Source organism: Catharus ustulatus, chromosome 4 (assembly GCF_009819885.2).
Source record: "Catharus ustulatus isolate bCatUst1 chromosome 4, bCatUst1.pri.v2, whole genome shotgun sequence".
Lineage (NCBI taxonomy): Eukaryota > Metazoa > Chordata > Aves > Passeriformes > Turdidae > Catharus > Catharus ustulatus.
In genome coordinates this window covers 69,902,323-69,930,049 of record NC_046224.1, presented here as the reverse complement: position 1 = coordinate 69,930,049, position 27,727 = coordinate 69,902,323, and the positions used below count along the sequence as shown (strand labels likewise).

The window sequence follows — 27,727 nt, the reverse complement described above, 5'->3', positions numbered from 1 at the left end:
GGTGGGTCAGCGTCTGCTCCTCGCTTCCCCTTGTGCCTGGAGTGGGACTCCTCAGACAGGATCCCTTCTTCTCTGCAGAGCCTTATAAAGGGCAGCAACATGACATCACACAGGAAAACCTTCTCCACATCCTTGATTTTTGGCACAGCAACATTTTAAGTGTCCCGAAACCTCAAGGGAAGGATCTCTGGCTAAGGTGTGTGGGGGAAAAATGTAAGGTTTCTAAAGACAGCTCACGAAAGCTAATCATATGTTCAAATGTTATCTACAACCCTGTGACATCTGAAAGCTTCCCACGCCCCTACTGCTGGATCCAGGAAGGGCAATCCACTGCACTTGAACTGAAGGGAATGACCCTTCGGACCTGAATTCTCTTTCATTTTTGCCAGACGTGTTTATTCAAACGCCCACCTCCCCTCACGGTTTCCAAGCTGCATTCTGATTTAGTGGAAACGTCAAATACAGCTAAAATTCTATTGCAAATGTACCAAAAGTTTGTATTAAGTTGTCCTGAGCCTGATCCCCCTTCATTATGATCTGAGTTCCACACCAAGCCTGTTGGGCTGATATTTGTGTCACTCTATTTGAGTGAATGGAACTTGATGTGAGCAGAGCCTACTTCAAATAAATTGTCCCTTTTATTTCACCTGTTTCCTTCTGAGTCACATAAATAATCAAAAATTGGCCAAAACCAGCTGAAAATTATGTGTAAAACATTTAAAAGCTGGGTGTTTGCTCCTGCATTGCACATCTAGCTGGCAGTTTGTAAAAAATGTTTCAAGATACAAGACCTGCTTTCTCAGGTGTCCTGAGACCCAATATTGTGGGACTTTACAAACAAATTTTCTGATTTAAAAAAAAGGTGTTCCATTTATTACATGAAAATGATGTACTAATGGGACACTGTATGTGGGTGAATCAATGATAGGAGTGATAGGTTACAAAACTAGACTGTGTTAGGGTTTCTTTGAAAATTTAATATAAACTTGACAAAAGTACCAAGCAGTGAATGAATATTTCTTTAATGAAACCTGAGGATTTTAACTGTAGCAGTGTTAGGTTCAGTTTCAGTCTCTAGCTGGACACAGCATGAAGAATTCTTAGTTTCATTAACAAGTTGTGGAGCTGTACCATCAGCATATAATGGATTGATAAAATTAATAGATTGATACAGCTGTAACTCACTGCAAAAGTGGATCTGGTTTTGGTTTTTTTATTGTTTAAAATTAGTAAAACTCTGCCAAATTCTGCTGCCACATCTGTGTAAATCCAGTCTTGCGTCAGAGTATATTCACCTGTGTAAATGACAGCACTTTTTAGTCAAAGTGTATAAGGGTCAGATCTTAAACTGAGCAGGCTGACAAAGCTGGCTGCACTGAAAGACAATCCAGGCCTCAGATGTTTTACTGGTAATAAGATCTGAAGTGCTTTAAATGAAAAGATATCTTAGAAGGAAAGGAGAGTTAATTTTTCTTCTCTCTCTCTCTTTTTGTTTTTTTGGTTGAAATTATCCATCCATATTTTTCACTCTGGTCTTAGAACAACTGTTGGGGTCTTTTGGTTAGTTGTTTTTTTTTTTCTTCTTCTTCTTCTTCTTTACCCCCTTGATTAGACTCCAATGGAAATGTGGATGTTGATACCTCAGTTGCAGAAGTGTCTCACACAGGCACTGTGCTCTCTTGGAATATTCTGTCATTCTTTTGTGACTGTAGTTTTTCTGGTTTGATGTTTCATATTCACTGTGACATTTTGCTGTGCTTGCCAGCATGCACTGATCTGATCTTTCTCCAGTGCCTTGGTGGCACAGAAAACATTCTCAGATGTTTGAAAATTTTATTCAGCCTCATTTAAGCACATGGCAGTTGTGAGCATTTGCTTCTCTTTTTATAATAGCCAGACAAGCAAAGATTACTTTCACCAGCTTAAATTGTTTGGCATTTTCTGAAGTTTCCCACAGCATCAGGAAAACTTCAGACTTTACTAAGTTCTGTTTAATCTGCTGGGCTAAAGTGAATTTATTAAGTCCCTGCTTGTGAGAATGATAACACAAATTCTGCTTTTTCATATACTTTTTTGCTTTAAGCCTATAAATGCCCACTGCATGTGGTTTGTTGTGGGGTTTTTGTTTTGTTTTTTTTTTTTTTTACAGTCCACATCTTTTTTATTTCAGGCTGATCCACTTATTCCTTCTGTGGGTATTTCACTCATCCTCTACCCGTTCAGCAGTTGATCGGGTAGCCAGGTGTATGAAAGCTGCTTTACTCCTTCAGCCAAGTCTGTTATAATAGAAGTGATGACAACATTTTTTGTCTTGCATGCTATGCTGATGCATCAGCAATGACAATATTTCTGCAACTTTTACCACAGGAGTTGGTATTGAATTTTCAGATTTCTATATTGCTCTGTGGTGTTTGATGAATTGAGATGGCTTTTCTCAGTTCTCAGCTAAGAAATTGCTGATAGTTAACAGAAATTGTTTGTTGTAGGGAGAAATAAGGAAAAAATGGGACTGAATTTAAAGATCACAAGCATTTCATATTGCCACATTTTCTACTTCCTACTGCAGGGGTGCTACACAGCCAGTGTCAGATGCCACAGTGATGCAGGGTGCTCCTTAGATGTGTCCTGGAAAGGGAGCTGGGCGACAGTCTGGACAAGCTACCACCTATTATGAATGTCAGGAAATCCTCACTCCAGAGCAAAAGATGAAAGGAAAAGATGGATAAGGCAGACCTCAGCTTTCAGGATGAAATTTATTGAAGGTAATCATTGAGAAACATGGTCTAGGGAGAAAGTGTCCCTGCCCATGGCAGGGGGTCAAAACAAGATGGTTTTTGTGGTCCCTTTCAACCCAAATCATTCTGTGATTCTGTCATTGGTACTCCAGCCATTAGTGAGTCTCACTCCTCTCCCTCCCTGCCATGCCTTTTGTCCCAGGCCTGCTCCTACTGCCTCCTGCTCCTTGCTCCAAAGGCAGCTCAGGTCAGGTTTAGCCAGGTATCCTGGGTACTCACCTGGGCCAGATGCCTCAGCTGGAACTTGGGTGACACTCAGGCCTCCCTGGTATCATCATTTAACAGCAAAAGTGTGCACAGAAGTACATAGAAGGAACTGAGGGTCACAGGAGCAGGCTGAGGTATGACTTTCCACCCTTTTGACTGCTTTGAATTTCAGCTTTAGGTCATTTTGCAATCCAAAATTACCACCTCAACTCTGTAAAACCCTCAGCAGCTAAATGTTATCTCTTGAGCTGCTTTCTTTTACTGTTTATCCCTTCAGTTCTGGAGAGGACTCACAAGGCAAAGACAAGCTTTTTTTTACAATAGATTTCAGTTACTACAAATGACTTGCAGTTATCTTTTGGAAGGACTTTGTGGACCATCAGAAATTTGCAGGTTAAAAAAAAGTTAATAGATTTGCCTTCCAGGATTCTCCTACGAGTAAAACTACACGTCCCCTCACAGTGCTGGTATTCCTTTCATCACGTAGGAGCACCTGTAGCACTCTTGCCTAATAAAGCATATTGACTTATATTTAAACAGCTGGGTGGCTTGCCCTTTTGCAGCATTCTGTGCCATCTGAGTGCCTGTGCTAGCTTCTCTGCTGCTCAGCTCACACAGGAGTTTGGATTGGCAGATTTGAAACCACCTCTGCTCTTAATAATTTCCTTTGCACTGCATCTCTTCAAAAGAGGTCACAGAAACCAGGGGCCTGTCCCTCTGCCTTCCTTAAAATCACTGTTACAAGTGGCTCTGGATCGAGCACACCCCCAGCATTGGAAGCACAAGGGTGGAGTGCCTCTCCAGCAGTTATTCTAGGAATACTGACGCACTGAGCCGAGGGAATGTACAGTGGATGCTGCGTGTGTGTGTGTGTGTGTGTGTGTGTGCAGATGCCTTTGCCACAGCCTTCACCCGCTGTTGTTAAACACATCCTGAGTGACCTTATTTGGAGGCCCCATTCTTGTCATACTGCCCACGACTAAAGAAAACATCCTGGCTCAGCTCACCTACGTGAAAAAGATGAGGTAAGCACAGCCCACTGGGTTTGGGACCGCAGCATGTACCAGCAGTTTCTGCAGTGTGCCTGCTCTAATGAACTGAAATGAAGGGCCTCATTCCTCCTCCAGCTGAAATCCTTGGCACAGCTCCCAGGCAAAGCAGAACCAGTCCCTAAAAGGTTTTGTTTTCTGAACAGAGAGTGTTTCTGTCATTTTAAGAGGTCTGAGTTTTCTTAGGTGTTGTGGGAGAGAGGATGGGTGCAATTTGTGGTGAGAGCTGCTGATACTCTCCATTAAAAAAAAACAAATCACAGAATGGCCTGGTTGGAAGGGATCTAGAAGATATTTTCATTCCAGCCCTCTGCCATGGTCAGGGACACCTGCCACTATTCCAGGTTGCTCAGAGCCCCATCCAACCCAGCCTTGGACGCTTCCAGGGATGGGGCAGCCACAGCTTCTCTGGGCAACCTGTGCCAGGACCTCACCACCCTCACAGGGAATGCTTTCATCCTAATATCCCATCTAACCCTACACTTCTATCAGTGTGAAGGCATTCCCCCTTTTCCTTTCACTCCACATCCTTGTCAAGAATCTCCCTCCATCTTTCCTGTAGGCTCCCCTCAGGTCTGCAAGCCTGAAAGATGTTCTGGTTTGGTGTTGAGGCTTGGAAGGCCTGAAATTTTTCTGGATTCTGAAATCTGCCCTGTGCACACCCAGTCCTGCTCACCTGCCTGCCCAGGCAGTGTGTCTTGTCTGAGAAAGTCTCTTCTTTCTCCTGGTGTGCTTGCTTCCAGGTGCTACGGAATCCTGGGGACACAGATACACAACCTCAACAAGAAGTCATCCATCTCCTATTGCAATATACTGCAAGGTGCCTAAACGCAGGCTGATGGTTTTACTTTCAGAAAACTCTTTGGTTTATGTTAAGTTTCCTGTTTCCCAATCTTGTTATCTCAGCTTCGACTAGAAACATCCAGGAGCCTCTTCTGATGTAAGTGTTTCTAGGATTCACTACATTCATTGACAGTTTCCAATAAACTAAATTGGTATTTTCCCCTTGTTAGGCAGAAGATAAGGATTGATAAAAAATACCTGCTTTGAAACTTACTCCAATCTCTTGGTTTCACATGTTTCACTCAGATCTGTCTCCTTGAAGAAGAGATAAAAAAGGCTTAGGTTAAAGAAATTAGGAATGGAAAATGAAAAGAGGGAGAGGGGAATGCAGTGAAACAAGAAGACAAAATATGCAGACATCATCATCAGCCAAGGGCACTTTTACTGTGGGACAGTAATAACAGAGCATGTGACTGATATGGTTAGAGCTGTGCAGTTGCAATTGCAGGTCTTGCTCTTTAGCTCTCAGACACATTTTTTGTGGGATCTCTTCAAAACTAAAACTTCATTAGAGAAATCTTTGCTCTCTGTAGTTTTAAGAGTAATTTTTTTAAACACAAAAGCCTAAATAATAAATGAAGAAAGTAATGACTGAACATTGTCCTGGTACTCAATATTTCTAATGCAAAGAAAATAGAAAGATTCCCTAAGCCACTGCAAGACCAGCCCATGATTCTGGAGTCCTTTAAAGAAACATGGAGATCAAAGTTTGCAAGGGGCAGGGCAAGTAACAGTGGCTATATTTTTTCAGCTAAACTCTGTTAGCTCATCTTTGCTCAGAATCTTTGGTTCTGTTTTCTGAGGTACTTCTGTGACACGCTGAGGAGGATTTATGAGACTGAACAGAAATCTGGCAAAAATATGTCTTGAACTCTGCCCCTATTCAGGTTTTCCTTCTCAAAATGACTTTTCAGGTAGATGGGTAGCTACAATTAATTTTTTGGGTTTTTTTGCAATGTAAACACAACAGTTCTCCATGTTGCTTTCTCAGCCTGCCACGTTGCTGGCAAGGAGGAACTTGAGAGTCACATTGTGCAAAGGTTCATCAGCTGCTGGGACACTGATCCTGCACCTGGGCTCTTACTGATCTTTGGCCATTTTCACAGCTGTCACAAGCTGGTGCCATGCCAGGGCTGGTTGGGAAATGCATTTTCTTTCAAATAAGTCAATCAGGCTGTTCTTGTCATCTTTATTGAAGTTCTGGACTCTCATCAAACTGTTCAGTTCTCCAAAAGCAAAGATTTATTTGCTGAGAATTTTTATCAAAACTTAGAAATGCAACTTAATACTTTTTTTTTTTTAAATCTTCTTTATTATCCTTTCATTATGCTAAATAAACTTCCTTACATGCCAGAGGCTGGTTAGCCTATCTGCCTACCCTGAACATGACTACTATGTCTCTTTCACACTGGTGTCACTTCTTGACCCTTTGCACCATGGTCGATTCCTCCTGCAGTCTCCACTTCTGGAAGAATGGAAATTAATTCAATGTACCACCTTCATGCCCAATTGATGACCATCTCAACATGAACTGAGGTTGTGCAGAATGCAAACATACATAAGAAATGCTATGCACAAGATATTCCAGTCACCCAGGTAGCCTGTGGACCTGCGTGTTGATTGTTACAGAGTGTAGAAAAAAGAGAGATAAGCTTTTTATTTTGAAATCTGCAAGTTTCTCTTTAAAATGTGCAACGCATCTGCAAATTTGCTCAAGATTTGCAGAAAGTGACACCCAGACATGCCCCATACATATCCACTTTCCCACAGTTTCTACTTCTGTACTTATTGCCTTGGCAAAAATCATCATCATCGCTGAATCATAGAGTGGATTGGGCTGCAAGGGACCTCACAGCCCATCTCATTCCAACCCCTTTGCATGGGCAGGGACACTGCCACTATTCCAGGTTGCTCAGAGCCCCATCCAGCCTGGCCTTGGACACTTCCATGAATGGGGCAGCCACAGCTTCTCTGGGAAACCTGTGCCAGGGTCTCCCCACTCTCACAGGGAAGAATTTCTTCCTCATATCCAATCTAAACCTTCTCTCTGTGACTTTGGAGCCATTCCACCTGTGTTTTGATCTGGGTTAAATATAAACTGCCTTATCCCTCACTGGATAACTGAGGTAGTTAAAGAGCTCCTGATCTCACTGAGTGACACCTATGCTTATTAGCATAATTCCCTGCTTTGGGTTTTTGCATAATTTTGTTTTATTGCCTCTTCAATAACCTGGAAGATTTGTGTCGGACCACTGAGTCCTGGGCTCAGGTCATAGGCTAAGTAACTCCAGAAAAAAAGCAAGGCTCCAGCCACCTGGAATGAATCAGGATGGAGCATTTCTCATATAAAAAAGAAGGAAATGAAGCTCTTCTCCAGAGTACCCTGAAACAAATATAATTATAAACTGTGTTGTTTTAGAAATCATCCCTAATGACTTCTTGTTTGACATAAGTTGGTGTGGTCTCACTGCCCTTGGAGAAGCTATTCTAGAGCTGTCAGCTATGGTTCAGGAAAGCATACAATAAAATTATGAGTTGTAAACAGTTAATTGTGAGGGGAAAAAAAATTAATCCTAATCAAGGCATTTTGGTCCACACCCTGTGACAAGAAATAAACAACAGTTTTATGTGCTCATGAGATCCAGGACTGAATAATATGTTCAAATCTCATGATTCAAGGACACAGCTCGTTCAGCTCATCTGGACTTATTGGCCCCTTGGATTTTGGCCAAACACTTTTCAGCAGCCTATGCCTTCCAAAACAAACATGCTTTTGGACTGAGCTGGATGCAGAGCTTGGCTGGAGAGAAAAAAGAAATCTCTGCTTGTGGCTGCATACTTGGTTGTTTGTTTTTATAATTTTTTTTCTCCAATGACAGCTATTTCCTTAGCCAGGACTGCTCACTGCAGTTCACTGCAATTCCAGTTCACATTACATGTATTAAACCCAGAGATGCCCAGTATTTTATCTTAGCCTGAGTCTCCTCCTCAGTTGCCCAGCAGCTGGAAGAGATTCTTACTTTCTTCTTTAATCTTGGGTTCTGACAAGGAAACCAGATGTCCTCTTGGCTTCTGCAAGTCGTTGTGATTCCAAACATGGAGCACAAGAGTTTGCAGTTGGGCCATGTTTCGAAGGAATAGAGTCACCTGTAGTTAAATGCCTGGGACCTAACTGTCTCCTCTATTGCTCAAATTGATGCAGAGTAGGGTGGCTTCAGCAAATGCCAAGAGTAAAACAAACAAAAAAACTCACCAGAAAACAATGCAAAAAGAGATGTGTGGCTGTTTATTTCCTTTTATGGGCCTATCTTTAATTAGATGGCCAATACTTACCCCAGGTTACTCTGAGCCCCATCCAGCCTGGCCTTGGACACTTCCATGGATCCAGAGGCAGCCACAGCTTCTCTGAGCAACCTGTGCCAGGGCCTCACCACCCTCACAGGGAACAATTTCTTCCTCATATCCCATCTGAACTCACTCTCTGTCAGTGTGAAGCCATTCCCCCTTGTCCTGTCACTCCAGGTCCTTTTCAAGAGTCTCTCCATCTTTCCTGTGGGCTCCCTTCAGGCTCTGGAAGGCCACAATGAGGGCACCCCAAAGCCTTCTCCTCTCCAGGCTGAACAATCCCAATTCCCTCAGCCTTTCCTCCCAGCAGAGCTGCTCCATCCCTCTGATCCCTTGGTGTCCCTGCTCTGGCTCCAGCAGCTCCCTGTCCTTGCTGTGCTGGCCCAGGGCTGGGTGCAGCCCTGCAGGGGGGTCTCAGCAGAGCGGGGCAGAGGGGCAGAATCCCCCCTCCCCTGGGGTTTATAGTGAAGGAGGAAAAAAGCTCAGCTTTCCTACAAATTAAAGCTTTTTCTCCTGACAGCTGCAGGAAGCTGGAGCCACTTGGTTCAGTCGGCTACAAACCTCTGTCAATAGAGTGGAAGAAGAAGTTACCTTTGTTGCAGGAGATGGGTAGATGGGATTCTTCCTGATACATCTTCCCCTAGCTTTCAAGTTGGTCCTGCACTCATCTAAGAGGTTGGATTCAAACTCTCCAACAGTCCTTTCTCATCTAGATATCTCCATAGAAATGGAGACATTATTAAGTTTCAAATTACCTGTGAGGAAGCAGAAGAGGAAGTAAACTCAGCAAAATGTTTCCTATTCTTCATACAGGTGTGAGGCTTATCTACCATCTCTTGTCCCCATAATTCCTGGGAGATTTTTTATACCCCAAGCTGAGAGTACAGAGTGGGAACAGAGCATGGCTCCCATGCCTCCCAGGACACTGACACACTTCCCAGGTAAGAAATCTGAATTACACAAAGGTCTACAAAAATTTGAAGTGTACCAATACATATTCTGGTTATAGAGGGGAGTAAAAACAACATTTGGAGGAAAAGTTAACACAGCGTTTCTGAATCAAGGAAAAAAACAAATGTTAAGAGGGATTTAGAGTCAAAACACTACCAAAAATGTATAAAATTTTATTTTATGAATACATTAAACTATTGTGCGCAGCACATACATATAAAAATAGAAGCAATTTCACAAACAATTTATTGGACATTTTTGTGTTTCTTGCAAATTTACAGTCTCAATTGTGAGTCCATATTGAGTCAGATCATGAGGTATATTTTAATGAAAAAAAAAAAGCAATCTGAGAACTTTGGCACCATTTTACTGTGCAAAATAAAATCTTGGAATTGAAATAGTTAGTGAGGTATACAAATATTACTCTGCTTTTCCACTGTGTGTGTGTGTCTCTGCATGTCTGGGAAAAATACATTTATTTAAGAACATGATTCAGTTCCAGCCAAATCTGCTTTCTAACAGGGGTGGATTAAGTCTTAGAATGTTATGGGGTTTGCCTGTGGAAGGAGAAACTGTAAAAGTAGGCATCAACTCCACAGGAGAATCCCAAAATGTGCAAAATGTGGGCATGACAGGCTGGTGTGGAGCATTCACAGCAATGCCTTCAAAGCTTATAGCGCATGGCATGACCCCTATTAATGCACACTTGAGATGAAATAGGTTTTGAAGTTCCTAATTTGGCCCTGATTTGGGAAATCTGTTTATTTTCATGAGTTTTCTTTAAGTAGTCATATACCTGTCTTTGATTTCAGCTGTGATTTCCATGTTGACTGACTGGCACTGAGATGTAATGAGGAAAAAAGCAGTGATGTAAAGAGTAACTCAGCAGAGTGACTGATGAGGCTTTCCAAATGACCACCAAAACTGCATCCAAAAGGGTCTGTAGTTTGTAAGAACAGTCTCAGCCTAGCTGGCTGTGACTAAACAGATTTATAGAATCACAGAATGACTGAGGTTGGAAAACACCTCCAAGATCATTAAGTCCAACCTTTGAGAAACCCCCACCTCATCAACCAGACCAGAGCCACATCCAGTCATTTCCTGAACATTTCTGGGGATGGTGACTCCACCACTTCTCTGGGCAGCCCATTCCAATGCCTGACCACCCCTTCAGTGAAGAAACTCTTCCTGGTCCAACCTGAACCTCCCCTGGCACGGCTTGAGGCCGTTTCCTCTTGTTCTGGCTTCTTGTCACCTGGTCTATGGGGTGTCCTCACTTGACCAGTGTGTGCAAAATGGAGCCAGTAGATCTGATTCCCACCTTTTGTGCCAGCTGTTCCAATGCTTACCCATCCTGGCAACAATCATTTTCTTCAGGCTGCCTTGGTTTAAGGGGGAACAGACTTTATCCTGTCATAAGGATGCTGGATTAAGCTGTGATCAGAAACAAACTTGTGTGCCAGCATTTGAACTCTATTTCCTTCTACATCACTGAACTCTTCCATCCTTTTCAAACTTCATTTCAAAGACAATTAGGAATATAACACCAGGATACAGGTTGCCAGCTAATGTATTTCAGCATAGCTCTCTGTACCTCTAGGGACTCTAGATCAGTGTACTGCCTGATACCCTCCAAACTTTTCTTTGACCCACCCTCTCCCCACTCAAAACATCCTGATTTTTCACTTCAAATGTACATTTTTCCAAAGCAAACTGCTGCACACGTTGTGGGTTAACAAAGTGTGTCATCTTGGCTTCTCTCTGAAATACTGCAAGACCAGAAAATGCAGAGCAATTCCTTCCAACTTCTTTCCTTTCAAAATATCCTCCGAAGCATCCCATTCCTGTACTGTGAGTAGCATTCCACTCTTTCTTTCTCTTCATTTACACTGTGATCATCACTTACGTTTCAAACAGATAAATTCAAGTATAAGTCACACTAGAGATGTTGGTAAACTGTAGCTTGTTCACAGAACAGTTGCATTGACAATTTCTCTGGAATGGTGTTGGTGGGTACATCCTTGTGGGTATGTCCTTTGGGCCAAATCTTCTGCAGCTATAAACTGATAGTTTTCCTGGGCAGATTTGCTCCAGCTGAGGATCTGGCCCTGACAGTGTCTCTCATGCATGTCAGAAGGCTCAAATTCATCACGAATAGACAGCCCCTGCAAATAGAATGGCATGTCAAGGCTGGACATAGCCCCATTTCGGCTGGACGTGGGAGATAATCTTGCACTCAGATATTCACTTCTGCAGCAGCATGGTCCATCTATGCTGAAAATGCTCATGCTCTGACATTGCATTGAATCTAGTTTCAAATTTAGGAGCACGCCACCAATGCAGGAATCCCAAGGCTTCTGGTAACTGACATTTATAGTGACTATTGACTTAGGGCCTCTTAAAATACTCTTTCAAAGGCACAGAGAATGCAGCTTCACTGGTGATCTGAAAAAGGGTTGTCAAAATAGCAAGGCAAGGTTATGTGCCATTTGTACAGCTTCTAGGAGAGCTTTGAAGAGTGTTTCATACAGCTTGCTGTGTTGTCTTTGAAACTGATGCTTTGCAAGTGACAGAAATTGGAATTACGGCACGAATTCCTCTGTCCCAACATGGGAAGGTATGCTTGTGTAGCCTCCTTCTTTCTCTGTCCTTCATACCTCAGGGAGGTATGATAGAGAAGAACCAAATATACTTAAGACAGTGAAAATTCAACACAGAGTTTTCTAAAGTAACCCTATGCTGGAAGCTTACATGAATTTCTTACATTTTATAAAATGAATCCCACAGAGCAGTTCTAATTCTTGGAGATTAACAACATTCAAGCTAAATGAAATAGAGTGCCTTTAAATATTGCTTTTCTCTTTTATAAGGGCACCTGGGTATCAGGAACTGGGATGATCGATTCATTAAAACTATGCAATTATGTAGATGCACACTCACACATCCCATGTCTATATATATATATATACACAAATATTAATATTAAAGATGTACGCATCTATATTGGAAGTAAGTCTAAACTAAGCTCACAAAATTCCATTCAAAATCCTCAGCTCCAAATCAGTTTTGCATTTGGGACCCATCTGTGATATATCCTGTGGCCCTTCTCATGAGAAATTGATTGTAGGTCTTCATTTTGCCAGCCAGTCCACGTGAGGAGACCCTGGAGAATCCCTTCAGAGACAGAGGGGCTCCAGGAACAGACAGTTTGCTTGTGTAGAAACAGTTGTGGAATTGGCACCTTAAATGATCAAAACAGGTTGAGGACTTTACAGGACAGGACACAGTCTGTAGAGGGGGGGTGCAGGCAGATATTCAGAGTCAACTGCCTGAAGCTCTGGTGAAGCAAAATCATCTAGTGATTTGGCCCATGGTATGTAAACAAGAGGTTATTATCTGAGGTAAATAATATTTAGTAAATCACCTATGATTGATTAGATGGTTGCCCACAGCCATTCTGCATCTTCAAAAAACTTCCTTTGCACTCCAGCTTGCATTTTTCTCTGTACAGCACCAAAGGAGGCAAACAGCCATGTAAAATTTGTACAGAGTAGAAGAGAAGCAGCACTGTATTTCATATGCTATGTGATGAATCTAGTACAAATATTTTTATCCAAATATACACATACATATAGAGATTTCTTTTTTTTCCAATGACCAGTATAAATACTTTACCTGGGAGGTTATTCCCCATGTGCAAAACAAAACACTTTGTCCTGGGATTTAATCTTCTGTTTTGCTGGTGCTCATATTCTTGGTAAGAAGTGGGTCACTGTCATGGCAGGAGAAACCTTGCTCCCTCTCTTCACCCTGCCATGTTTGCTCAGGGCTATGTAAGCACCACGGTGAACGTTGGATTCATACGCGTTGTAGTTATTGGGCAGCAAGGTTTCCTTGAATTTGCACTCATCTTGGAAAACAGCCTAAGGAACAGCAAGGGTAGGGGGTGGGGATACAAATCAGGTACAATCAATATTCCACCAAGGCCTAGGTCATTTTTCTTCCATGCATTTTTACACCAGAGCTCATTGCAGCGTGCGACAGGTGGTGCCGCAGCCACTGCAGCCAACAATAAATCTCCCTCCTCAGTGCTAATTTGGTGTCAGATGAACTCAGATGCCACCTGTCCAGATAATGGACTGTGTATTTCCTGTGGCAGATCGAGTTAATTCATTATAAATCATGGATTTCTTAATTTTATTTGCAAGTAATAACTTCTGTCAGCATCTCACCGTCTCACCCAAACAACAGCTCTGCTGACAGAAGTTCTGTCATTTATTAAAGAAATTATATCCTGGCTGTCGAAACCTTCATAGCTTTTCCAAACAGCAGTATCCAGGGACAACTGCTTGCTTGAATTAGATATTTGATTAGCAATAAATCTTTTCTTTCTTAAGCCATTACTAATATGTAACTGTGCAGCCAGTTCTAAGCTGGGAAAATAGTTTTAATTTCCTCCATGTCAAAACATGAAAATCCAAGGAGAGGGAGTTATCTAGGAGAGGAGGTGCAAGAACAAGCAGGAGACAAATGCAAAGGAAATTAAAAGAGAAAGCCGAATAATTCTGACTTCAAATGTCTGGCACATGAGATGCCACCAATGCAGTTCTATTAGGGCAAGATTATAAGAGTTTAACTTAACATTTTGTTCTGTGTAAGGGAAAATGCACATCTCTTACAGCTTTTTGAAAGTGTCTTTGAAGATAAACAAAACTGTATTGAAAGTGGGGGGAAAAATCAAAGGGATTTCTGAAGCCAGACCCTGCACTTCTTGAGGAAGACCCAGCTAAGTAAAGCACTTGGGCTTGTGGCACTTTTTAGGTGCTTGTGATTGAAAGAATATTCCTGAAGTGAGACCTCAAATTGTCCTACTGTCATTATGAATGTGAGAAGGAATCAGTCAGGTTAGTAAATAGCCACAGGTCCCTCACAATATTTGGCATTATTTTATACAACTGAAATGCTTTGCTGAAATTACAGCTGTTCCAAAGGAAAAGACTCTGCTGTTCCTTTACAGAAAAGATTGATACAACCAGTGCCATTCATTACTTTGAGATGGGCTGATTTTGCCTCTTGCCGAGACAGCATCTCCCAACAAGCACTTTTTCTGTTGGATGCTGAGACTGAAGATGTGGTGCTCACATCTCAGAGGTTAAACTGCATTTAGATAGCAAATCATCTAGATGAAGATGATGGTGTCTCAGTATGATTTGCATACTGTTGTTAATAGTTATTATTATTTTCTCACCCTTTGCAACTGATCTAACAAAACTGATCATTAAAATAACCCCCGCCACACATGTTGACCTTGTAGGATAGACTTGCTATTTATTCTTGATGGTGTGGTTGTTTTTGGTAGGAGGGAGCATATGGTCATTATTTCACTAAGGGTAGCTGTTGGAAATAGCTATAATTGTGCCTCTCCTACACACAATGCAATGCAGGATGGAACCAATGGGGCTCGGCTTTGCTACAACGTGTTCACAGCCCTGTGACCTTAGAAGAAGCCATCTAATTAATCTGTACTATTTGCAGAATATGTTCATTTTCCTAAGGTGTCCCCTGTACAGTCTTACAGGAAAGCTTTAGAATCCCAGCCCTGTAACAGCCACGCTGCTCGTTGCATTAAATAGCACTGATGACAGCAGGCTGGGCAGGCTCCCTGTAACACCAGGGCTATTTTCTCTGCTTGTAATCAGAGATTTCCATAAGGAAAAGACTGAAACAAACAAAACCAAAACAAACTAAACCCAAACAAACAAAGCAAAACACTAAACCAAAACAAACCACTTCAAAACCTTTCTGTTTAAACTGTGAAAAACTACTTGGACTTGTACTTACCGTCCCATACAACCTGCCCTTGCTGTTCATTGCAATGAAGAGAGCACTTTTCACACCAAGCAGACTTACAACACCTCTTTCTACAGTGGATATTTCAAAGAGACCTGAAAAACATGAAGTTTAATAGGAGTGTTATCACAGAATCTAGAGCTAATGGAAGGCAATTCAGTTATCTTTTTTTTTTTTAAACCCTAACAAACTTGTCATATATTCTTTATAAGAATTATCTTCCTTTATGCAGCAAAATAAATATACACAGAGAAGATCTTGGGTTTTTCTACATGTCACAGGATTTGAAAATATTTATTCTAGAATTGTAATCACATTCTGTATAATCCTTCTGCTCTATCAAACTCTTTTGATCTGTCAAACTCTGGACCTTTTCAATTAGAAAATTATTTTTATGTAATATACTATACTTACAAAAGGTTTTTTACTGAGCCTTAAAGAAGTGTGGCTTGCATTTTGAAGTCCCACATGACATCTGCTGCAAAAGATTTTAGCAACTGCCCTCTACAGGAAATTCAAATCCACATGACTAATGCTTTCCTTAATTCTTAGGGTAACAGAGCAGCCCCCATAAGAATGAGCAAACCAGGACCAGCAAACCCCTTCCACGGGACACACTGAGTGTCCCAAAAACACCGGTCAGCTGGGATTTAGGAGCCATACTTTGGCACTCTGGACTCAGCAAAAACCTCCTGGATTCAAAAGGCAAATGAGAAGCTGAGGAGCAAGAAAATGCAGCACAGAGTCAGTTTTTGACCTGGTTTGTCTTTTCTCATCTGTGCAGCAAAGCAGGTAAAAATAAATTCTGTCTAAATTGGTCTAAGCATTTTGCACCACTTTTCAGCCAGAAGGGTTCTCATGTTTATTGATCCCAGAGACTTTTAAAAGGCAACATATGTAGCACAAATTAATAATACCAAGTCATAGCAATTGCACTCTGTGAAGGGTGATTACTAGAGTTCACAGCAATTAAGTGACATCTATTCTATTTCATTTCTGGATGCAACTCACTGTATTGGTTTTCATTGTGAACTCCGCTTATCCTTCCGTCTGGGAGGATTTGAAGGTGAAACCCGATGCCCACGTTGCAGTAAAGCCTCCGCTGCCTCTTGATTCCTAGCAAATAGTCACTCTCCCAGTTCACATCTGCCTTCTCCCCTGACATCCCAGCCATGGACCTGGACAGCAGAGATTGCCATCCTCTCTCCAGCAATGTGCCATTAGTTCTGCTTACAACTGGGTGTGTGGCAGCAATCCCGGCTAGCAAACCCAGGAGAAGGAACACAGGCAACGTCCGGTGAGCGCTGGCGTCGCAGGACATAGTGATGAGAAGTCTTTGTGCCGTGGCCATCCGGTTCACCTCCTGGGCACGTGGTCAGAATTAATGGCCCTAAAAATACCGCCCTTCTTGTTTTTCTCCCTTCAGCATGGTGGCAGAGGCTTATTTTTGGAAAGCAAATAGAGCTTGCTGACCTGAAACTAAAGCCAGATAGCAGTTGGGTTGGGAGCAGAGATAGGCCAGCAGATCTCCAACTGGTGGGGACCATGGTTTGTAGATCCTGCTTCCTGCTGGGCAGCCTCTGTTATATTTGATTGAGCCATCTTTATAGTGCAGGGGCTGTCCCTGCCCACATCATCACTCTGACATCAACAGCCTGCCCAAGGTGAGGCTGCCAGGGCTGTAACACAAACCTGCCGTCCTCCCTGCCTGCTGAGGTTGGAGTGCTGTCACCCAAGCCTGGAGGCAGGAGTGGGATTTCATTGGCTGTGGGAAGCAAAGGAGTCAAATTGGTCGGGGAGTCAGAGACCTCACAGGCAGCTTCCTTATTTAGAGAAGAAGGTGTAAAAACAGTTCTGGACCTCATCAGTGAGCAATGAGAGGTTTGCAGCCACTTCCTTGGTGGCACGATCGGCGGGTGCTTGTCGGGGCACCTCAATACTTGGGGACAATCATCTTGAGGCGGCCACAGCTCTTTTTGTGCACACCCTGCAAAGTCAAGGCACCTCTTACTGAGCGACCCACATGCTAATCTTTGTCTGTACCTCTGCAGGGAGTGCTCCTGGCTGGCTAAATGAGAGGTAAGCCATGCTGCAGGGACAGAAGCCCAAACTTCTGCTGGTTTTGTCCCAGCCGGAATTCTGCTGAGCAGGGCACATAGGCTGGAGCATTGATCTTGCAGTGATAAGTAACTGGGAATATTAGACTTTCCTGTTTTTCACTGAGGTGGCTTCCAAATGATCACATTTACCAGGGGAGGGTGTGTGTCTCCTGCAGGGGGACAATTGTATTTGTAGGACAAGACAAGGACTTAGGTGATGTGTTAAAGATGAAGAAAAAGTGAGATGGCCACAACTTCCCAGTGTTTTACTGTCTTCTTTCCTGAAGCCCAAATATCTTAATTTGCCTCCATTTGCTCAGACTCTCTTAATTGTTTCCCCTCACTTTTCACTGATGCTGTTTCAGCTCCTTTGGAGTTGGACAGATTAGACTTTCATCTCAATTAGTTTCACAGAACTTATCAAGACATAAGTTGGAGGAAAATGGCTGAGATTTATACAAATACTTTTGTCAATATATCTATCGGCCTGTCATAGCACAGACCTTGCATCTTCTGTGTCATTTCTGAGAAGCCTGCTAATGAGGAGAGTACCTGGAAGCATAATTAAACTTAGCACACCCAGTGTGACAGAGTTTCACATTAGCAGAGGTGTAATACGAGGCCTGGGACACTGCAGACTTCCTAGCATGAGCCCCGTGAGGTGAAGGGGAGCTCCTGGCAGCCCTGAGGTAGGTGAACAGTCAGAGTCAGTGATGTATGTGAACATTGACTGCTCTCAGGAGACAGGCTCATCTATAAAATAATTGGGAACCACAGGGCTAGGGCCTGGCTTGTGCCAGGTGACATTTCAGGATCTCTCTGCCTTTGCTGAAGCTGAACTTCCACTGTCACAGAATCACGGAATAAACTGAGTTAGAATGGACCCACTATGATCCTTCAAGTCCGATGCCTGGCTTGGCACAGGATGCCCCAACAATCCCACCCTGTGCCTGAGAGCCTTGTCCAAGCACTCCCTGAACTCTGGCCGCTTGGGGTGGTGGCCAATAGAAGGATATCTTTTGCTGACAAAGAAAATCTTCAGATCCTTGTCTCTCCTGCTTTCTGCTTTATCTGATGATTTTTTTTCGTCTATGTAAAGGACTTGTATCATTTTTAGGGAGGAATAATACGAGTATTTTACACCCTCTTATCATAGCTGCAATCTTCATGAGAGGCCAGCATCACTGAGAAACAAAGCCCAGGGTTCCTGTAACAAGCATGGAGCTGATTTCCCAGCTTTTTTCATGCTACAGTCCGAAACCTGCCCATTCCCAACGCATGTGACTCCTGACAACACTGATCTCAGGGCCATCACTGTAAAAACTTGAACTGTAATATTTTCTTTCCTGTTTATTTCCTCCCCCTAGATAATTTTTCAAGTGTAATGATTGCAGAGCTGGATTTCCACTCTCAGCTTTAATCACCTTTGCATCTTTATGTCTCATTCATCAGGTTTCTCAGAGTAAAGACAAAGCTAAATTAGCTCCTCTAACTTTTGCTAGCACATCTGCCACTGCAGATTCCCCCCAAGGTGTCCTGATGGCACATCCTGATAGTCAAAAGAACAATTTGTGTCTCATCCCAGTACCCTTGATCCTAGAAGTAAAACCAAATGGTCAGACACAAAACAAACAGACAAAAAAGGATCATTTCTGACAAGTCTATGAGATGCATTGCTTTGTCTTTTAGTCAGTCCAACTGGAAAGTGACCGCTGAGGGCTATGGAAACATCTTGCCTCAGCAGTTTCCTGCTGAGCAAGTCCATCTGACAACATTATGTATGGAAAGGGTGCACAGATTACTTGATTGCAAAAAATCAGGACTTTTCTTGCCTGATCTGTAAACCAAACCAAATAGCTAAAATTTGTGACTTCACTGGGACACCTGGTCCTCTTAAGACCAGCAGTCCTGGTGTCTGGCCCCTGGGACATGAAGAGCATTCTGCAGTCTTGTACTGCTCAACAATTCTGCATCAGAATTGAAATGAGTCTTGAACCATTCTCCAGCTGGATCTGTGACCAGCAGGTTGCTGAGTTTTCTGTGTATTAACATCTGAACTGCCATGTAAATTCTTGAGCTTCTGATTCAATTAGGCAAGCCTTGTTTGCTCTAAAATATCTCATTGTGCTTAAACTTGTCCTCTTGGCCCACAAAGTGCCTGGTTCCAGAAAATACACTGTAATACTCTGATTTTCAGGTAGCATGTTGTCCTGGCTTCATGTGCCCAGTGAAATTTAGAAGGGAGTAAAACAAACCCAGTGAACTCCAAAATGGTAAAAAATTACTTCAGCAATCAAACTCTGCTTACTCAACTCTTAAGACCTGGAGTGACAGTGCTCACTGCCTAACTAAAGCAACAAGTTTTCATTGTCAGTATTTCAGTACAATATTAAAATAACCTCTGTGCTTTGGAGCACAGCAGTTCAGATCCACTTTCAGATAGTCTAAGAAAAGTCCTGCAGCTGAGCAGTAACATGATATGGATGCAGAGCACGTCTTTCAAAAAATGTGTGATGACTTAGGGTCCTAAGTTCCATTTTCAAATCTGTTAAAAGTCTTTCCCTATTTTAAGGCCTGGAAAGAGCAATCCCTCATTCAAACACAGAAGGATGGACTAAAATTGTTCACTTTGCCTGCAGAGACCCGAGTCGTGGAGGACAGTGGAGAAGGGAGATTTCCAGGTGATAAATCTGCCTGTTAAGGCAGGGCAGGTGTTGCAGACTGGAAAAATTGCATAAAAATCTGTAAGCCCAAGTATGACCATCTGATCATCTTTAGTTAATGGGGTTTGCTGGCCAGTGTGGAGAGATTTGTAAGACAGATACCAGGACTGTTTCAATGAAATATGAATCACAATCTGAAAGCAGCAAAAAATATAACAGAGCAAGGATTGCAGGGCTATAACACCCAAGGACCCCACTGAACTGTAGAACTGATAGCAATGAAGAGGGTGCTGTTGGCATCAAGGCTAATTTGGATAGGACCACAGAACAGATGATTAATCAGCAGACCTGAGCTCTGGTAGCAGGAGGATGACAAAAAGTTGTAGCCCACTGTATTTGTTATTTTTCTTCCCATTACCCAACAGAGAGGCAGATTTGTTGTCGCACTGATCCCCAAAATGAATAAACAGCACAGCAGGCAGCAACCTTGCCTAAGAGCCCAGGCAGCTGATGAGCTCTTGGAGGCTGAAGCAAGCAAACTTCTGACCCAAAACTATCCTCTCATTGCAGCTGCTGACTCCTAAAGCATGTACAAGACCTGCTCAAAAATGGTTTGTCATCACGAGTCATGAGGAAGCCAAGATATTAAGAGGGAATCTCCATTTTGTCACACACACAGAGGTCCTGGTTAGGCCACTCAGACACACCAGGGCAGGAGAGTATGCAAATTTAATAACTTAGAGTAATCTCACATAATTATCTTCCCATTTCTCTACAGGGAAATCTCTCAATGAGATTTCACATGCCAATTTCTTGCAGGCAAGCACAAATCACAGAACAGCTTCCTGCAATTTTCTTTTTGGAGGGAAGTGGGAGAAAGGATCTACTTCCACAGGAAACTCTGGAGGATTTAGGACTAGGTGGGTGCTAGCTTGCTTGGAAAAAGATCTTGGTTTACTGCTTATTCATGCTGAACTCATTCTCTGCAGAAGGTATGTCAAGCACAGACATAGTGAAATATGCCCATGTTTGTCTCCTGAGCTGGCTGGATCTCCCTCTCCAGGTCCCACAGAAATGGGAATGACTGTCAGAAAACAGAGTGGTGACTCCACGGCAAACCTGTGGCTTTCCCACCTGGTACTGTGCCCGCCAGCCCACACTGCTTCTCTCATCACCTCCTCAGCTGTTCCCACTCCACAAGGACAGGCAGTCCAAGGGTAAAAGGCTGAGCTGAAGAAAACAGAAGTGACAGCCACCACCCCCACAGGGATCTGCCTGGTGTTGTTTATTAGAAGAGATGAATGACAAGGAACATGTTTAATTTGGTTTGTTTGTTTCGTGCACAGTTTTCTCATTACAGCAGGAACAGGACCACTGCAGGAACAGGGATGCTAAATGCCACATTTAAGTAGGAAAGCAAAAAAACTCCTTGTTTTTATTGTTGTTGATGATGAGACTCTGTCAAGTGGCCCAGCTGACCTCTGTGTGATTCTCAACCATAGAGCTATTCAGATTAAGTGATGTAAGGACCATAGAAGATTAAAGGCCATTTCTATCATTTGTCAGGTAATTGTGTCTTCCTTGTGTTGTGCACCACTGGCTCAGTTGAGGACTTTCTCTTGCATGTCAATTCTTCTTCTGTTGGTCTGGATCCTCTCTCATATTTCAAAGCAGGATTCTGAAACCTTCTGTGCAGTCATCTGAACTTTTTCCTGGGTTTTTCAAGTTTGGTTTTTGTTTTGTTTTGTTTTTTCCCTGCATGACTGGTAACACCTAAAGATCTAAAGCTTGTAATTCATCATTCAAGCAGTTGTAATTGGTTGTTTAATTTCCATAGAAAGGATCTCGGTTTTGACATCTCTTCCTTTCCTCTTCTGCCACCCTGTTCCCATTTCCACTGCACTTTTCATTCTACAGGACCTGCACAGTTCCTGCAGAGAAATGTTAGGGTTGCACCCTGTTGGCATCTTCTGTGCTTGAAGAAGGAATGCTTTTATGACACAGTGTTCTGAATTCTCCACAGCAGGATGACAGAATTATTTCTCTGATGATAGCCAGGACCTTATTCATAAGGCATCTTTCCAAGGCAAAAAGAAGCTTTTTTCCCTTCAGTCGAAAATGCCCCAAACAGTTTAGCAGTCTCTTGATCCTTCAGAAGCTGCTGAGAACACCTTCAGCCTCTCCTTGAATACTTACAACATGCTCCCTCTGCATCCTTGGGGCTCTCTACTGGACTTCCACCAATCTGTTTAATTCTCTCGTCTGTTAGGATGCCCTAAACTGACCACAGCACACCAGATGTGCCAATGACGGGAAATAATCCCTTCTCTCACCCCTTGACCTCCTGGACACTTTTGGGCTAATACATCCCAGTCTGTGGCTGTCTTGCCTCACCACAACTACAAATTTGGGTTCAGCTCTCTGCACCATGATCCCCAGCTTCTTCTTAAAGGAAAGCTGCTCTTCCATCAATCAGTGCCCAGTCTGGACTATCGCCAGGAATAATGTATTCCAAGGGTCAAGGCTCTGCATTTCTTGATGCCGGGCTGCACAAGAATCCTGTCAATTCCAGCTTTTCAGGGGCCAGCTGGATGCCAGCCCTACCATTGTATCAACTTTTCCTACAATTTATTGTTGCCAACTGCAGGTTTGCAGGTCAGGGAAAAAAACTAATCTGGGGGTAGTGATGGATTCTTCCTCAAATACCTGCCACATTCATGCAGGATGTTGTTTCCATTCTCCAAATTATTGTTCATTGTGATTTGATTCTATGTGGTCACCACATATAGTAAAATGGATTTGGTTTCTGCCAGCAAAGACCTCATTCTTTAGCCTCATCTTTTTACACTCATGTTTTTCTATGCATTTTTTAGATGTTTTCCTCATAATCTGTGACTATACAGTAGACTTAAATGGACTTGAATCTTCCCCCCAGGCACAGCCCAAAGACAATGTGAGACAAGTAAATGCAATTCTAATCTGGTGGATTACAATGGTCATTCCATATTATTTTTAAAGACTGCAAGTCCTGTTTTCAGAGAGGAGCTTGCCTCTCAGTGTCAAAATATCCTTTGCTTTCAGTGCATCGAGGACACCTCAACATTGGTGCCATTTTTCCCACTGAAGTCGAGGATCTGTTGAAGAGCTGGCTGTGAGTAACTAGAACATCAGTACTCTCTCTACAAAAATCTTGCAAGTTTGTGAATTTCTCTGGTTCAAGGATGTCTCCTTCTTTGCCTTGAAATGATAATTTCCAGCAGTCACTCTGAACTGTAGCAAATCTGAGTCCAATGCAAACTTTTTGTGTTTGAGGCTGCAGGCACCTTGTTATTTCTTCGTCAGGAACCGCAGTGTAAGGTATTTGTTGGGATGGTTTTTAACATATGGAAGATCAAGATCAGATTCCTAAAATATTCTGAAAACCAGTTATAGCTTTAACAGTGACCATGGTTAAATATAAAACCTAAGTAATTTGTTCTATTAAAAAGCCCAAGTCTTATTTTTATCAAGTGATGTTATGAGGGCATGTTCTAAATCAGCCAAAAGTTCTTGTAGCTACAAGAGCTTCACTTCTGTAATTTTTAACAGCCCGTTTAAGTTGGTGCAGCTCCTTGTGCATGTTGTTAGTACAGAATTCCTCCTCTAACACTGCCCAGATCAGGCAGATTCCAGAATATGAAACATTTGGAGAAGACAGGCAAACAGAATGCAAGAACTGAATGACAATGTTGGTTTTTTTTTTCCCTGCAAAGATGAGTCTCATTTGGACATGATCAGGTTGTGATGGGTGCACAGGACTAGGAAATAAACCCATACATTTCATGCATTCATGTAACACTTCTCCCACCACCCCTCTCCATGCTGTCCTGCACTTCTCCCTGTGCATGGGCCCAGTTTAGGATTACGCTGCTGCTGCTGGTGTGCAGCTATTCCAAGCATCCCTCCAGCAGAATGCGTATTCCACGCAGGATTAGAGAATGGTTTGTCTCATGCCCACTGGACAGGCGGTGTGGAGCAGGGTCAAGGCAAGCATGCAGCAGAGCTCTGAAATTTCCTTTTTGATCAAGCAAGGAGTGAGCATATGTTGGCAGATGGAATGTGTGCTCAGCTTACTTTAGTGGAGTTTCAGCACTGACCTTTTGCTGCATTCCTCCAGCAGCAGTAAAATGGTTCTGCTTAAGTAAACTGACATAGACCACGTGCAAACCCAGCTGTCTTCTCCAGCCCACCATTTCTCCTACTGTTACAAAAAGCCTGGATGCATGGGAATGTTGTAATTTAATGTGTAATACCCTCTCATGGAAATAATGTTGTGAAAATTAATGGTGCTCATGACACAATAATCACCACCTCGAGGAGCCAGTTTAAGGACTGGCCACAGGAGTGCACATTAATAGGTCCTGGGTTGCTGTACTTTATATTAAAGTCTTCCTGACACAAACAGGAAATTAAAGGCTCTTACACCACTCCAGCTTGGCCCATCCTTACCTCTCTTTGACTGCTTTATGTTTTCCATCCTTTGTTAACTCAAGTGTCTGGCAGGTCTGGCTGTGTATGACTCAATTATAAAAATTAAGATGGATTAGGCAGAAGTAGGTGATCCAGCAGGTCAGTTATTAGTGGGCACAGTGCTTCTCTGAAGAGCTACTTGTGACAGCATCACAAGTAAAAAGAAGAAAATACAAAAAAGACATGGCTCCACCATGCATTGTACAGAGCTTGCCCTTCTAAATTCTTGATGCCTTTTTCATGGAATCATAAAATCCTTTGGGCTGGAAGTGACCTTTAAAGGCCACGTAGCCCAACCCCCCTGCAATGATCAGGGAGAACTTCAACAGATCAGGTTGCTCTGAGCCCTGCCCAGCTTGACCTTGAATGTTTCCAGAGCTGGGGCATCCTCCACCTCTCTGGGCAGCCTCTGATCACCTTGATGTCCTTCCTCTACACTGGCTCCAGCAGTCCTTCCTGTGTCCTTCCTGTGATGAGCTCCCAGAGCTGGGCCACTTCTTCACCTTGTCCAGGACCCTCTGAATGGCATCCCGTCCTTCAGGTGTGTCTCTGCACCCTCAGCTTGGTGTCATCTCCAAACTTGCTGAGTGTGCAATCGATCCCACTGTCCATGCCATTGATGAAGACATCAAAAATGACTTGGTCCAATTACAGACCCCTGGGGAACACCACTCCTCAGCCATTAGGAGGTGCTGACTCACCTGCTGGGTCTCACACCCAGGCAAAGGGGATGATTGTCCTCATCCGCAAATACCTACCTGCTGTAAAATAATCATGAGGAAAAGAAAAACTAGAAAATGTCATTGTCCTCTTGCAGCAAAAGATTTCCCACTGTAAGCAAAAGTAAGATATAAATGAGGTGTGTGCCATTTTGCATGTAGCAACATCAGTTGGCATGACTTGCTCATGATTTATGGACTGCATGAAAGAAAGAACCACTTCCAATGGGCAGGGAGAACTGCCCAAAATGGCTAAAAACACATCCAAGATAACAACTGGTGGTCAGGCAGCGGTTTCCAAACAACTACTCAACAGAAGCACGCACATCCTCTTGTGTAGTTGGTCAAGCTTGGGGCCAAGCTCCTGCCAATTTCCATCTTTGATTGGTGAGAGGAGAGAGATTCATTTCTCAAAAAGGGAAGCTTGGCTGGCCTGTGCTGATAGGACTTCCGCTGTGGGAATAGGCACAGAGCACTCCAATAACTTGGGTGCTGCACACATGAGGAGTGGCGGAAGGAAGCAGCCCCTGTTTGTGGGGTCAGGCTATTTCTGCTGGGATTTAAAACTGTTCTTTGGAACAGAGTTGAAACAGTCACTATAAATGACTTGCATGAGAGAGTACAGAGCATTTTGCAGGATTATAATTTATGCCAGGCAGGAGCTGTTATGGTTCAGTTTAAGGAGCTTAAAATAAGACCTTTGGGAGACAACCAAACCAGCTTCAACTCTGGTAACTCCCCAGTTCAAGATACTCCTAAATTGATACGTACAGGGTCTGTTCCTGCCTGCGGCCAAGTAAGGGCCTTGAACTCCTGCTGAAACCACTGGATCTCAAAGATGCTCTGATGATATTTGGCACTGTTCAGAGTGAGCCAATGCCCATTAGGAAAGAGCTGATAGTGCCTTGGAGCATATGATTCTCTTTACCCTTCGTCTAAAACTGAATTAATTTAACATAAGGATTTCTTCTCCCAAGGCTTTTTAGTGGAAGGTACCTCTTGAAGGAATGTAGAATTTTTCTCCATGGGATCCTCCTTTGTGCAGATTTAAAATCAATCAACTTACTAAACCAACTGGAGATGAAGCACATATGTCTGGACCCAGATGGTCATCCATGTGCTTCCCAAAGATGGAACAGGGGGAGGGAGAAATCAATCTGTTTCTGCTCACCAAACTCCAGAAAGGCAGCCATGAAGCCCTGTCTTGCCATCAGCTTAAGAATACTTTACACCACAAAGGCATAGCTGTATCCTCCTATTATCTTGGAAATAGCACAGTGGCTATCACTCTATTCTCAGAGAAATATTTGTACACTGTGAGACTGATTTCTAAATTTCCAGAAATATTGCTTCTCTAAATCTTCCCTATTTTCCTTTGCCAGTTTTATCCCTGTAGTTAAGTTGAAACTCTTACTGGAACATGCAAAGTCCAAAACGCCTCCTCTTTAGACTTTGCATCCTTTAAATATTGACAGATGGTTTTCATATTCCTGCTTCAGTTGCCATTTAGCCAGAGTTGCTCTCTTCAAACTTAGCACCCTTGGAAGGGCACACAGGGCCAAAATCTGCTCTCAGTTACATTCTCTGTAATTTTGGAGTAACTCAGCAAACTTGATAGATAATGAATTGACACAAGCAACACACAGACCAGAAGGTGAATGCTGAAATGAAAAACAGGATGACAGTCAAAACTAACATCATATCCTGTGGGCCACAAACTGCACAAGGTTGGTGCCTTTTCTATCATGGTATTTTTTGCTGCATTCTCAGTGACTAGAGGGAAGATTTAGAAGTTGTGAACTGCAACAGCCATCAGGAAGGTGCCAGTACCTACCATGGCTCCTCTGACAAGTGTGGTATGGCACATCATTGTGTACTGGTCCATGCAGAGTGCTTACATGATTTAACATCAATTTTAAGAGGTTTTTCTACATTACATAGAATATTTGATACTAGATACTTCATATTTCTGTGTGTTACAAACATGACACAATAATCTTGTTTTGTTCCATGACTTTTTTTCCTCTGGGTATTCATAATTACTCCAGCAGAGAACATTTCTCCACCTTCTCTCAGCCCTTCAGAGGGTTGGGTGAAAATACTGTTCTATGTCTGTTCTGAAAGCAGAGAAACTGGCCAATGAGACCAGAACTGAGCATCACAAACTGAAGTCCACAGTCCATTTCCCAATTAAAAAGATATGTCATGTGGAAAGTGCGTGCCCAGAGGAAGTTTTGCTTGCTCAAGCTGTCTCATCTTCTCCAAGCTGCACTTGGCAGAGCTTGCAACACTGACTTCACATCCTAAGATGAGTAATTTCCATGCCTTTTCTCTTTTGGAGCCTTTATTATAAAGCTGTTTTTCTCCCTTTGCAGGTTATTCTGACAGAAGTGGGAAAGGAAATAAAGAACTATGAACCACCATTCTTTACCCAGAATCTGGCCTAACCTCCAAGAACTTGCTTCTAAATGTTGGGGTAAGATTACACCTTAATGTTTAAATGCTATTATATCATAAAATCAACCCTTACAACTTATGCAACCAGAAATAAAGTTGTTTGTCCTCATACATAATAATAATCACATTCTTCTAATTCTGTGGTCCCATAGGACAACAGTCCTGTGGTTGCTACTGACTTCTACCACATCCAGTATATAGTATGAAGTAATAAATTTATTTTTATGCAGCACTGATGGT

At 42.7% G+C, this 27,727-nt stretch overlaps 1 protein-coding gene and 1 long non-coding RNA gene across 2 annotated transcripts; one reads left to right on the top strand and one right to left on the bottom strand.

The window, feature by feature from the left end:
• The first annotated feature begins 9,064 nt into the window (after positions 1–9,064).
• LOC116995797 lies at positions 9,065–27,502 on the top strand. The gene is made up of 3 exons (XR_004417778.1): positions 9,065–9,180; positions 22,884–22,953; positions 27,406–27,502. It is a non-coding gene; the product is annotated as an uncharacterized LOC116995797 (long non-coding RNA).
• Positions 12,937–16,391, bottom strand: FGF6 (fibroblast growth factor 6). The gene is made up of 3 exons (XM_033058770.1): positions 16,052–16,391; positions 15,032–15,135; positions 12,937–13,113 (listed from the first exon to the last, which is right to left on the bottom strand). The coding sequence occupies exons 1-3, from the start codon at positions 16,389–16,391 to the stop codon at positions 12,937–12,939; spliced, it is 621 nt and encodes a 206-aa protein (XP_032914661.1).
• Positions 27,503–27,727: the final 225 nt, after the last annotated feature.

What these genes read in the sequence shown, in the direction of transcription:
- FGF6 (XM_033058770.1), bottom strand. Translation starts at nt 16,391, where the DNA reads ATGGCCACGGCACAAAGACTTCTCATCACTATGTCCTGCGACGCCAGC. An exon ending in TCACAATGAAAACCAATACA is followed by an intron (nt 15,136 to 16,051) that starts GTGAGTTGCATC and finishes CATGTTTTTCAG; the next exon opens with GTCTCTTTGAAATATCCACT. An exon ending in AGGGCAGGTTGTATGGGACG is followed by an intron (nt 13,114 to 15,031) that starts GTAAGTACAAGT and finishes GCTGTTCCTTAG; the next exon opens with GCTGTTTTCCAAGATGAGTG.